Raw genomic sequence first — 12,778 nt, forward strand, 5'->3', positions numbered from 1 at the left:
TGACATAAAATAAAATGTTGTGTGGAATCAGTTTTTTTTTTTATCGACACTATAAATAAAAACAAACAAGTATATACGGCAGTAAGTTCGGCCAGGCCGAATCTTATGTACCCTCCACCATGGATAGCGTAGAAACTTCTACGAAAGACTGTCATCCACAATCGAAATACTTGGGTTGTGGTATCTTAAAGCTTCTTAACATCGTTTTCTAAACTGTGAGTTAGTCAATACGTGGTATATATTAGACAAAAATGATATATATAGTTAAGTCTACAAATAATTACGAATCGATATGGACTTTTTGCACGGTACGTAGAGAGCCAGAATTGAAATATAGGGGTCACTTATATGGGGGCTATATACAATTATGAACTTGATATGGACCACTTTTTGTGTGATTGGAAATCGATATATAACTATATATATAACTATAGACCGAGGGATATATATATATAACTACAGACCGATATGGACCTAGTTAGGTATGGTTGTTAACGACCCTATACTAGCACAATGTACCAAATTTCAACTCACTCGGATGAAATTTGCTCCTCCAAGAGGCTCCAAAACCAAATCTCGGGATCGGTTCATATGGGGCTATATATGATTATGGACTGATAGGACCACTTTTGGCATGGTTGTTAAATAACATATAAAATACCACCACGTACCAAATTTCAACCAGATCGGATGAATTTTGCTTCTTCAAAAGGCACCGGAGGTCAAATCTGGGGATCGGTTTATATGGGAGCTATATATAATTATGGACTGATAGGAACCAATTCCTGCATGGTTGGTGGATACCATATACTAACATCACGTACCAAATTCCAACCGAATGGGAAGAATTTTGCTCTTCCAAGGGGCTCTGGAGGTCAAATCTGGGGATCGGTTTATATGGGGCCTATATATAATAATGGACCGATTTCGACAAATTTTTGCATGGGAGTTTGAGGCCATATATTAACACCACGTACCAAATTTCAACTGAATCAGATGAATTTTGGTCTTCCAAGAGGCTCCGGAGGTCAAATCTGGTGATCGGTTTATATGGGGGCTATATATAATTATGGACCGATGTGGACCAATTTTTGCATGGTTGTTAGAGATCATATACTAACACCATGTACCAAATTTCAGCCGGATCGGATGGAATTTGCTTCTCTTAGAGGCCTTGCAAGCCAAATCGGGGGATCGGTTTATATGGGGGCTATATATAATTATGGACCGATGTGGACCAATTTTTGCATGGTTGTTAGAGATCATATACTAACACCATGTACCAAATTTCAGCCGGATCGGATGAAATTTGCTTCTCTTAGAGGCCTCGCAAGCCAAATTTGGGGGTGCGTTTATATGGGGGCTATACGTAAAAGTGGACCGATCTGGCCCATTTGCAATACCATCCGACCTACATCAATAACAATTACTTGTGCCAAGTTTCAAGTCGATAGCTTGTTTCGTTCGGAAGTTAGCGTGAATTTCACCACGACCCAGAATATATATACTTTATGGGGTCTTAGAGCAATATTTCGATGTGTTACAAACGGAATGACAAAGTTAATATACCCCCCATCCTATGGTGGAGGGTATAAAAATTGTGAGTCTACATCAAGTATATAAAGCTGTAACCATCACCATTCTATGGTAGTGGGTATAATAACGGACTGTCACTATATATCAGGGAGAAATTCTAAGACGATATAAGCATGTCCGTCTTTCCGTTGTTGTAATCACGCTACAGTCTTCAATATTGGCGCTATTGTCCTGAAATTTGGCACAGATTCGTCTTTTGTTTGCAGGCAGGTTAAGTTCGAAGATGGGCTATATCGGTCCAAGTTTTGATATAGTCCCTATATAAACCGACCTCCCGATTTGGGGTCTTGGGCTTATAAAAACCGTAGTTTTTATCCAATTTGCTTGAAATTTGAAATCTAGAGGTATTTTAGGACCATCAAAAAGTGTACCGAAAGTGGTGCCTATCGGTCCATGTTTTGGTATAGCCCCCATATGGACCGAATTCCCGCTTTAGCTCCTTGGGCTTCTATAAAGTGTATTTTCTATCCGATTTGCCTGAAATTGAAACTCTAGAGGTATTTTAAGACCACAAATTGGTGTGCGGAAAATGGTGATTATCGGACCATGTTTTGATATAGACCGATCTCCCGATTTTACTTCTTGAGCTTCTAGAATCCGTAGTTATACCCTGCGCCACACTGTGGAACAGGGTATTATAAGTTAGTGCATATGTTTGCAACACCCAGAAGGAGACGAGATAGACACATGGTGTCTTTGGCAAAAATGCTCAGGGTGGGCTCCTGAGTCGATATAGCCATGCCCGCCTGTCCGTGAACACATTTTTGTAATCAAAGTCTAGGTCGCAGTTTTAGTCCAATCGACTTCAAATTTGGCACAAGTATGTGTTTTGGCTCAGAATAGAACCCTATTGATTTTGGAAGAAATCGGTTCAGATTTAGATATAGCTCCCATATATATCTTTCGCCCGATATGCACTAATATGGACCCAGCAGTCAGAGTTTTATACCGATTTGCTTGAAATTTTGTACAAACAGAGACAATCGCTATTGGTTTTGGAAAAAATCGGTTCAGATTTAAATATAGCTGCCATATATATTTATCCCCGATTTGGTCATAGTTAGCGTGTTTATCAACCGATTTTCTTGAAATATCGTACATCCAAATATTTTATGGATCTCCAAAATCTTGAAAAATATCAGCCAAATCGGTTCAGATTTAGATATAGCTCCCATATATATCTTTCGTCCGATTTAGACTCATATGACCACAGAGGCCTAAGTTTACTACCGATCTTCATGAAATTTTGCACAGAGGGTGGAATTGACATTCTACCAATGCTTGGTAAATTTGATTGAAATCGGATCAAATTTAGATATAGCTCCCATATATATCTTTCGTCCGATTTGGACTTATATGGTCTCAAAAGCCAGAGTTTTGCCCTGACTTACTTCAAATTTTGCACAAGCGGTACTTTTAACGATACTGTGCCAAATATGGTCAAAATCGATTCAGATTTAGATATAGCTCCCATATATACGTACACCAGAGTTGGGGAAATATGGTAGACTGTTACACATTTTAGACCCGTTTTCAGTAGAAGTTTCCTCCAATTAACTAGATAGCGTTAGCCGATTTAAATTTTAATTCTAGAGATTTTGTAGAAGTAAAAAAATTGTTTCCTTTATATAGCTTCCAGCAAATGTGAAGTAGTTGAGATGATAACACAAATGTTGGGCTTCATAAGGGTGAAGGGTATAATATAGTCGGCCCGCCCGACTTTAGACTTTACTTGTTTTTTACTAAAATTGTGTTCCACCCTAAATTTTGAGTCTATAGATTTTGTAAAAGTCTATCAAATTCTGTCCAAATCGAGAGATATTTAAATGTATGTATTTGGGACAAACCTTTATATATAGCACCCAACACAGTTGACGGATATGATATGGTATCGAAAATTTAGATCTACAAAGTGGTGCAGGGTATAATATAGTCGGCCCCGCCCGACTTTAGACTTTCCTTACTTGTTTTTATCTAATTTGCCTGAAATTGGAAATCTAAAGGTATTCTTGGACCGTAAATAGGTGTGCCGAAAATGGTGTGTATCGGTCCATGTTTTGATATAGCCCCATATAGACCGATCTCTCGATTTTACTTCTTAGGCTTCTAGAATCCATAGTTATACCCTGCGCCACACTGTGGAATAGGGTATTATAAGTTAGTGCATATGTTTTTAATCCAATTTCCGTGAAATTTGAAATCTAGAGGTAGTCTAGGACCCTAAAGACTTGTGCCAAAATGGTGCGTACCGGTCCATGTTTTGATATAGCCACCATATAGACCGGTCCCCGATTTTACTTCTTGGTTATCTAGAATCCGTAATTTTTTTCAAATCGGAAATCTACAGGTATTCTAGGACCATAAAGAGGTGTGCCGAAAATGGTGAGTATCGGTCCATGTTTTCATATAGCCCCCATATAGACCGATCTCCCGATTTTACTTCTTGGGCTTGTAGATTACGCAGTTTTTACCCAAATTGGCCTGAAATTGGAAATCTAGAGGTATTGTATGAAAATAAAGAGATGTGCCGAAAATGGTGATTATCAGACCATGTTTCGATATAGCCCCCATATAGACCGATCTCCCGATTTTACTTCTTGGGCTTCTAGAATCCGTAGTTTTTATCCAATTTCCCTGAATTTGCCAGGACCATAAAAAGTGTTCCGAATATATTGTGTATCGGTACAGTTTTTGATATAGCCCCCTTATAAACCGGCCCACCGATTTGGGGTCTAGATTCCAGAACTACAATTAGATGTGCTGAATACTGTGTGTATCGGTCCACGTTTTGATATAGCCCACATTACACCGAACTCCCTATTTTACTCCTAGAGTTTCTAGAAATTGTAGTTTTTATCCGATTTTCCTGAAATTGTAAATATACAGGCATTTTGGAGCCATAACAAAGTGTATATGATTTAGTTTTATCGGTCCATTTGGTAAGGCCTCCATATAGACCGATTTCATTTATTGAGGGTATATAAGGCGAAATTTCCAGATTTTACTTCTCATAATCATTTAAATAATTGGGATTAAATTTTACAGATTTTAGATTTCAAATCAAGGCGTTATTTCATCATTTTCTTGCACACTTACAAGAAATGTTTATGATTCCTCTAAAACTCAAACAAAATATGGTTCTTATGAATTCAGAATCTGATATAGTCTTCATAGGTAAAATCTTTACATTTATCTGTGGGAAGCGTACTGGTTGAACTGATCTGCTTGGGAAAATATCTGTCATCAAACCCCCCTGAAAATTTCATAGGAAACTATTATATTTGATTCATGGTGGTGGGTATTTAAGATTCGGCCCGGCCGAACTTACTACTGTATATATTTGTTTATTTTATTTTAATATTAATATTTTTTTGTTAATTGCTTTAATTATAGTTACTTCTTTAATATATCTTTTTCCTGTTTAAAAAACAATTTATTTTATTTTTCGATTTTATATCTTAGTTTATTATGTAAGGCCAGATTTAATGTTTTTGTAGAATTGACAACCATGGCCTTACGACATGGATACAGAAAGAAAGAAAATTTGTATTAGATTTAAGTTTGGAAAACCGCGATATTGAAAACAATACCAATTTTATTTTGGATTAATACATCTTACAATAAAAAGAGATATACCTACTTAAGACTACGTAATTGTTTCATAAATCCATCATTGGGTTGTATACATTCTCTCAACGATTTGACATGACTGTAGGCAGTTTCAAAATCCATATTGTGATATTTCATTAGGTAGGCTATAACTACACTAGCAGATCTAGAAACACCTGCATTACAATGGACTAGAATACGGCCATTCGTGGAACAAGCACTCTCGATAAAATCAAAGGCTTCATGGAGAATTCCATCGGTCAAGGAACTTTCAGGCAAATCCAAACAAGTTAAAAATAATGTTTTAATATTTTCCGCTACGTCCACCAGAGGACATGGTATACCTATACTTAAAATATGGGTTAGCTTATATTGACTTATATTATCCACAGTTACCGAATCTTGTGAGCCTAAATATAGAAAATCATTTAAAATGCAAGCTGGCTTAAAGTCAGGTTTCGTATCAACCACAAAACCATAGGTGTGAGCTGTGTCGAGTTTTTTCAATTCTTGAGTTGATGCATTTTCCACAAAACGCTCTCCGGACGTGTTGGTGACAATGGTCTCACAATTCTTTAAGTTTGCTCTCTTGGCTTTTAAAGCTTCAAGTAAACTCATATTAGCTTCTTCGAAGATAATGCCTTTCTAATGCTAGATGTTATTTCTCCGATTTGTGGTCAATTTTAAAATCGTCTTCGTTGTAATGCACTCGACACAAATACAATCCGTAAGCAGGAGCTATTTGTACTCTATGATCCCAGTTATATTTTGAGGGTATAGTTAACATTTCATAAATGCATTTCTCATCTATGCGATCGGTGGCCAATGCTATAAGGGATCCCACTATACGCCTTACTTGCTTATAAAGAAATGATTTTCCTTTTACTTCAATATCCCAATAGTTATAGAAATCTTCAGATGTTTTGGTATTGGGACCTGTACAGGCAGACTTTCCAGGTCTTATATTAATTTCATCAATTCTTCGGACAGTAAACATAGGATGATCACGTGAAGCTCCCTTTTGACGATCCTGATTTCGAAAAGTTCTAAAATCGTGGCGACCCAAGAACATACGCGATGCTTCTCTCATGCGATCCACATCGAATGGTGCAAGGCTATAATGGAAAGAGTATATATCTAGTAAATTCTCCCCAAAAATACTTCATATCAACTTACTGTAAAAAATGACACCGATCAATTTCCTCCACTGGCAAATAAGCTTCAAAATGTTTATTCTTCAAATCACTTCCAGTTATTCCCTTTTTCGCTACAGCAATACGATACAAATATGTTCTTCCCAAAGCATTGTAACGACAATGAAAATTATCTGGTACTATTCGTGTTTTCAAAACTCGAATCGCCAAACCTTGTTTATATAATGTACGATTCAAAACTCCAGTCACAGTTTCCACACAGTAAGGCCGGCCATCCTGACGTTGCAAATCAACATGCAATGTGGTGTGTAAAGCATGGACACCAGCATCTGTTCTAGAAAAACCATACTCTGATATAAGTCACCCTAAGCGGGAATTTCCAAGATAACTTACCTACTTGATAGAACGGAATTTACTTCGTTGACCGGACGAAAAACTTGCAATGCCAAATCCAGGCAGCCTTGTATAGATTTCAGATCCACAAAGCTGGGATCGTTCTTAATTATCGTCTTTTGTATACCCCTGGTAAAATAAGGAAGGGTTTATTTAATAATTATCAACCTATTTGCTAACATACTCACCTAAATCCTGTTCCAATATATGAAAACTCCAAGAGATATCGATGCATTATTATGTATGCGGCTCACTGAAATGTTTACATTTATATTTAAGGTTATGTTAACAGCTGCTATGCAAACAGCTGTCATTCGTTTACACTTTATGTCACGTTCATACACTATGACGGTACCATTCGTCAGGTAGTGTAGGTATTATAAAACGAAATGTTTTCCAAACAAGAGGAAGAAATATCAGAGAGAATGAAAATGAAGAAGACGGAAAGTTCTCTTCTGCGAAGAAAACAAATATAAACCGCATAGATGTCGCACAATACGTACAGCTTTAGTATTACCGACGTTGCGGTCGAAGCGCTATTTTGATAAATTCTTTATAAAGGCATCGGCAGTTATATTTTCAAATTTTCTGCCAAAATAATTTCGCTCCACAGTTTCGTTCTCTTGTGTTTTTTTCTCCCTGGAAATATATAGATCAGCGTTGCCAAAATGAATTTTTATTTTGGACCAACATTTTTCCACAAATGGACCAAAATTCGTACCAGCGGACCATTTTTCCAAATTAAATTAATACCACTTAAAGACCGGTACTCTGTTCGGTTTTCGCGTTGAAACTCCATACAAAACCAAAAAATGCGAAAAAATTGCGAAATTTTTTCCATTTGTGATACTTTGTTTTTCCGTGTTGAAAAACTGATGTTTATAGCACGGCGCCATTTGCAATGTGAATTAAGAAATAATTTATTTATTAAAAACTATTTGTGCGGGTTTATAAATCAAACACGGACCATATTTTTGTTCCGAAACTATACAAAGGATCAAAGGAATAGCAGATCAATTGCCCAAGGAAAAATAAAATGTTATTTTGTAAAAACAAGAAACAACCACCAACGAAATAATGGTTTCCATAAAAATTTTTGGCAAGAATGAACATAGTACCGGCCTTAAAGGTGCGTACCATGTTCGGTTTTCGAGTTCAGAATCACTTTATTTTCGCGATTACCTTTCCTGAAATAGTCAAATTTTTAAATGAAAACAGACATATTCCTGTAAAATCTTACCGAAATCTAGAGGAACAAGAAACTGCATATCAATGGAGTTAATTTATGTGCTTTATATTGAACCCTTTTAATAAAGTAATTTTATTTCTACAGAAAATCTCGTCAAAATTTTATTTCTATAGAACGTTTTGTCAAAATTTTATTTCGATAGTAAATTTTGTCAAAATATTATTTCGATAGTAAATTTTGTAAAAATTTTATTTCTGTAGAAAATTTTGTGAATTTTTTTCTATAGAACATTTTGTGCTTTTTTTCTATAGAAAATTTTGTTAAAATTTAATTTCTATAGAAAATTTTGACAAAATTTTATTTCTATAAAAATTTTGTCAACATTTTATTTCTATAATAAATTTTGTGAATTTTCTTTTATAGAAAATTTTGTCAAAATTTTATTTCTATAATAAATTTTGTCAAAATTTTATTTCTATAGAAAATTTTGTCAAAATTTTATTTCAATAGTAAATCTTGTCAAAATTTTATTTCTATAGAATATTTTTCCTATAGAAAATTTTGTGATTTTTTTCTATAGAAAATGTAGTTTAAATAATTGTAGTTCTATAGAAAATTTTGTTAAAATTTTATTTCTATAGAAAATTTTGTGATTTTTTTTCTATAGAAAATTTTGTCAAAATTTTATTTTTGTAGAAAATTTTGTTTCTATAGATAATTTTGTCAAAATTTTATTTCTATAGAAAATTTTGTCAAATTTTATTTCTATAGAAAATTTTGTAGATTTTTTTATAGAAATTTTTTTAAAATTTTATTTGTATAGAAAATTTTGTAAATGTTTTTTTCTATAGAAATAAAATTTTGTTAAAATGTTATTTCTATACAAAATTTTGTCAAAATTTTATTTCTATAGAAAATTTTGTCAAAATTCTATTTCTATAGAAAATGTTGTTAAAATTTTACTTCTATAGAAAATTTTGACAAAATTTTATTTCTAGAAAAATTTTGTCAAAATTTTATTTCTATAGAAAATTTTGTGATTTTTGTCTATAGAAAATGTAGTTATAATTTTATTTCAATAGAAAATTTTGTCAAAATTTTATTTCAATAGAAAATATTGTCAAAATTTTATTTCTATAGAAAATATTGTCAAAATTATACTTCTATAGAAAATGTTGTTAAAATTTTATTTCTATAGAAAATTTTATTTTTGTAGAAAATTTTGTTTCTCTAGATAATTTTGTCAAAATTTTATTTCTATAGAAAATTTTGTCAAATTTTATTTCTATCGAAAATTTTGTAGATTTTTTTATAGAAAATTCTGTTAAAATTTTATTTGTATAGAAAATTTTGTGAATGTTTTTTTGCTATAGAAATAAAATTTTGTCAAAAGTTTATTTCTATACAAAATTTTGTCAAAATTCTATTTCTATAGAAAATGTTGTTAAAATTTTACTTCTATAGAAAATTTTGACAAAATTTTATTTCTAGAAAAATTTTGTCAAAATTTTATTTCTATAGAAAATTTTGTGATTTTTGTCTATAGAAAATGTAGTTATAATTTTATTTCAATAGAAAATTTTGTCAAAATTTTATTTCAATAGAAAATATTGTCAAAATTTTATTTCTATAGAAAATATTGTCAAAATTATACTTCTATAGAAAATGTTGTTAAAATTTTATTTCTATAGAAAATTTTATTTTTGTAGAAAATTTTGTTTCTCTAGATAATTTTGTCAAAATTTTATTTCTATAGAAAATTTTGTCAAATTTTATTTCTATCGAAAATTTTGTAGATTTTTTTATAAAAAATTCTGTTAAAATTTTATTTGTATAGAAAATTTTGTGAATGTTTTTTTGCTATAGAAATAAAATTTTGTCAAAAGTTTATTTCTATACAAAATTTTGTCAAAATTTTATTTCTGTAGAAAATTTTGTCAAAATTCTATTTCTATAGAAAATGTTGTTAAAATTTTACTTCTTTAGAAAATTTTGACAACATTTTATTTCTATAAAAATTTTGCCAAAATTTTATTTCAATAGTAAATTTTGTCAAAATTTTATTTCTATAGAAAATTTTGTGATTTTTTTCTATAGAAAATGTAGTTAAAATTGTAATTCTATAGAAAATTTTGTGAATGTTTTTTTCTATAGAAATAAAATTTTGTTCAAATGTTATTTCTATACAAAATTTTGTCAAAATTTTATTTCTATAGAAAATTTTGTCAAAATTCTATTTCTATAGAAAATGTTGTTAAAATTTTACTTCTATAGAAAATTTTGACAAAATTTTATTTCTAGAAAAATTTTGTCAAAATTTTATTTCAATAGTAAATTTTGTCAAAATTTTATTTCTATAGAAAATTTTGTGATTTTTGTCTATAGAAAATGTAGCTATAATTTTATTTCAATAGAAAATTTTGTCAAAATTTTATTTCAATAGAAAATATTGTCAAAATTTTATTTCTATAGAAAATATTGTCAAAATTATACTTCTATAGAAAATATTGTCAAAATTTTATTTCTATAGAAAATATTTGCAAAATTATATTTCTATAGAAAATGTTGTTAAAATTTTATTTCTATAGAAAATTATGTTAAAATTTTATTTCTATAGCAAATGTTGTTAACATTTTATTTCTATAGAAAATTTTAGTTTTGTAGAAAATTTTGTTTCTATAGATAATTTTGTCAAAATTTTATTTCTATAGAAAATTATGTGAAAATTTTATTTCTATAAAAAAAATTATATTTCTATAAAAAATGTTGTTAAAATTTTATTTTTATAGAAAATTTTGATAAAATTTTATTTCTATAGAAAATTTTGTCAAAATTTTATTTCTATAATAAATTTTGTCAAAATTTTATTTTTATAGAAAATTTTGTAGATTTTTGTTATGGAACATTTTGTTAAAATTTTGTTTCTATAGAAAATTTTGTGATTTTTTTTCTATAGAAAATGTTGTGATTTTGTTGTTCTATAGAAAATGTTGTGATTTTGTTGTTCTATAGAAAATGTAGTTAAAATGGTATTCCTATAGAAAATTTTGTTTAAATTTTATTTCTATAGAAAATTTTGTCAAAATTTTATTTCTATAGAAAATTTTGTCAAAATTTTAATTCTATAGAAAATTTTTTCAAAATCCTAGTTCTATTGAAAATTTTTCCCAAAATTCTATTTCTATAGAAAATTTTGTCAAAATTTTATTTCTATAGAAAAATTTTTTCAAAATCCTAGTTCTATAGAAAATTTTTCCAAAATTCTATTTCTATAGAAAATTTTGTCAAAATTTTATTCCTATAGAAAATTTTGTCAAAATTTTATTTCTATACAAAACTTTGTCAACATTTTAGTTCTTTAGAATATTTTGTTAAAATTTTATTTCTATGGAAAATTTTGTCAAAATTTTATTTCTATAGAAAATGTTGTCAAAAGTTTTTGTTTTCTATAGAATTTTTTTTTTAAATTACCGATTTGACGACAATGGACCAAAATCGACCAATTTCATTTGGTCCGACCAAATTTAAAAATTAATAATTTTTTGGACCAATTTTTGTTTTATCGCACCAAATTTTGCTGAAAAATATCTAGTTTTCGAAATATCAAACTTCATGTTTTATGTCACCCAAGTGCCGTCACTGACAGTTTTTTACCTGGATAATATTAAACGCCGTTATTATTTTGTCACCCGGCATTGCATTCTTTAATTTTTGACAGTTGAAGATTTTGTTATCGCAAAAAATATCGGCCGGTGTTGTTCCATAATAACCTTAACTTAGAAGTAATCGTGCAAAAAAATTACAAAATATATTCTCTATTTTGAGATATTTTGCATAAATTCGCCATTGAAAAGAAATTAGCAATACAATGCCTTCAACATACATTGTCGATGAAGACCCACAACAGAGCAAAGAAGTTGCTGAATGGATACGTTTTGGTATGCGATTGGGAGTAAGTGCTGCACTTCATCCCTTGGAATATTCCAAGGTTCTAATACAGTTGGGATATGAGCCAATATCAGCAGTACCAGGACGATCGGTATTGGGAAAACCAATAATGATACTGCCCAATATATTCCAATATGGTATGTGACGGTGATGGAGTCTTAGATTGAATTAAAAAAAGATTTATGATTAATTTGCGGTTTTTTTTGAAAACTTTTCAGCTGGTCATATCCGAAAAATTGATGGATTCTATGGTTGTTATCGAGGTTTGGCCCCAAAATTAGTGGGTTCCATTTTTAGCATGGTGTTTAGTGAAAAAGTAGCAGACCGTTTGGGTCTGAAAGCTATTGAGGAGGACAAAGACGATAAACCCTTAAGTGATGAAGAATTGTAAGTGGCCTTAAAGAAATCAAGGATTTTAAGGATTTGTTATATTTCTATTTTTTCCAGGTATTTTCAATTTAAACATAATTTAAAACGGGATGTTGTTCTTAGTGTATCTGGGATTATAGTTTCACATCCTTTCCATGTTATCTCGGTGCGAATGATGGCCCAATTCATTGGTCGTGAATCCTTATACAAATCGATATTGGGATCAATAGCTGAAATTTATAGACATGAAGGAATTTCAGGATTCTTTTCAGGTCTTATACCAAAAATATTGTGTGATGTCGCTTGCCTGGTATTGACCAGCTCCACAGTGTTTTTGCTAAGCAAATATGTGATCAAAGATAAATTGGGTCGCATGTACACTGCCGGTTTTACACAGGTGAAGAGGATACATTAACATATCAGTTTATATAAATTGTTTGTTTAGTTTGCTTTTTCAAGTGTTCTGTATCCTTTAAATGTGGTCTCCACATGTATGACGGTATCGGGATCCCGATTAATG

The 12,778-nt window shown here is 30.9% G+C and overlaps 3 protein-coding genes across 4 annotated transcripts in view; 1 reads left to right on the top strand and 2 right to left on the bottom strand.

Moving 5' to 3' along the window:
* Nucleotides 1–5,150: 5,150 nt before the first annotated feature.
* Nucleotides 5,151–5,823, bottom strand: Mkp (MAP kinase-specific phosphatase). The gene has a single exon (XM_075306227.1). It carries the CDS (start codon nucleotides 5,821–5,823, stop codon nucleotides 5,233–5,235), a length of 591 nt encoding a protein of 196 aa, XP_075162342.1. The 3' UTR covers nucleotides 5,151–5,232.
* Nucleotides 5,824–5,863: 40 nt separating this feature from the next.
* Nucleotides 5,864–7,062, bottom strand: LOC142235005 (tRNA pseudouridine synthase-like 1). Of its 2 annotated transcripts, none has more exons than XM_075306225.1 (4): nucleotides 6,941–7,062; nucleotides 6,757–6,881; nucleotides 6,382–6,688; nucleotides 5,864–6,320 (listed from the first exon to the last, which is right to left on the bottom strand). In XM_075306225.1, exons 1-4 carry the CDS (start codon nucleotides 6,985–6,987, stop codon nucleotides 5,864–5,866), a joined length of 936 nt encoding a protein of 311 aa, XP_075162340.1. In that variant the 5' UTR covers nucleotides 6,988–7,062. The 2 variants fall into 2 exon arrangements, with proteins under 2 accessions (XP_075162340.1, XP_075162339.1); XM_075306224.1 differs by having other exon boundaries at nucleotides 6,382–6,693; nucleotides 6,753–6,881.
* Nucleotides 7,063–11,652: 4,590 nt separating this feature from the next.
* The window catches only part of Mtch (Mitochondrial carrier homolog 1), a 1,895-nt gene continuing 769 nt past the window's right edge, over nucleotides 11,653–12,778 (top strand). Inside the window, exons 1-4 of the mRNA XM_075305396.1 lie at nucleotides 11,653–12,026; nucleotides 12,108–12,276; nucleotides 12,337–12,655; nucleotides 12,704–12,778. The exon at nucleotides 12,704–12,778 is cut by the window's right edge and continues 104 nt beyond it. Of these exons, the coding sequence (XP_075161511.1) occupies nucleotides 11,810–12,026; nucleotides 12,108–12,276; nucleotides 12,337–12,655; nucleotides 12,704–12,778 (780 nt within the window). The 5' untranslated portion in view covers nucleotides 11,653–11,809. The remainder of the gene's footprint in view (nucleotides 12,027–12,107; nucleotides 12,277–12,336; nucleotides 12,656–12,703) is intronic.

Source organism: Haematobia irritans, chromosome 4, assembly GCF_050003625.1.
Source record: "Haematobia irritans isolate KBUSLIRL chromosome 4, ASM5000362v1, whole genome shotgun sequence".
NCBI classification, from domain to species: domain Eukaryota; kingdom Metazoa; phylum Arthropoda; class Insecta; order Diptera; family Muscidae; genus Haematobia; species Haematobia irritans.

What these genes read in the sequence shown, in the direction of transcription:
- Mkp (XM_075306227.1), bottom strand. Translation starts at nt 5,823, where the DNA reads ATGAGTTTACTTGAAGCTTTAAAAGCCAAGAGAGCAAACTTAAAGAAT.
- LOC142235005 (XM_075306224.1), bottom strand. Translation starts at nt 6,987, where the DNA reads ATGCATCGATATCTCTTGGAGTTTTCATATATTGGAACAGGATTTAG. An exon ending in AATTCCGTTCTATCAAGTAG is followed by an intron (nt 6,694 to 6,752) that starts GTAAGTTATCTT and finishes TGGTTTTTCTAG; the next exon opens with AACAGATGCTGGTGTCCATG. An exon ending in GATCGGTGTCATTTTTTACA is followed by an intron (nt 6,321 to 6,381) that starts GTAAGTTGATAT and finishes TTTCCATTATAG; the next exon opens with CCTTGCACCATTCGATGTGG.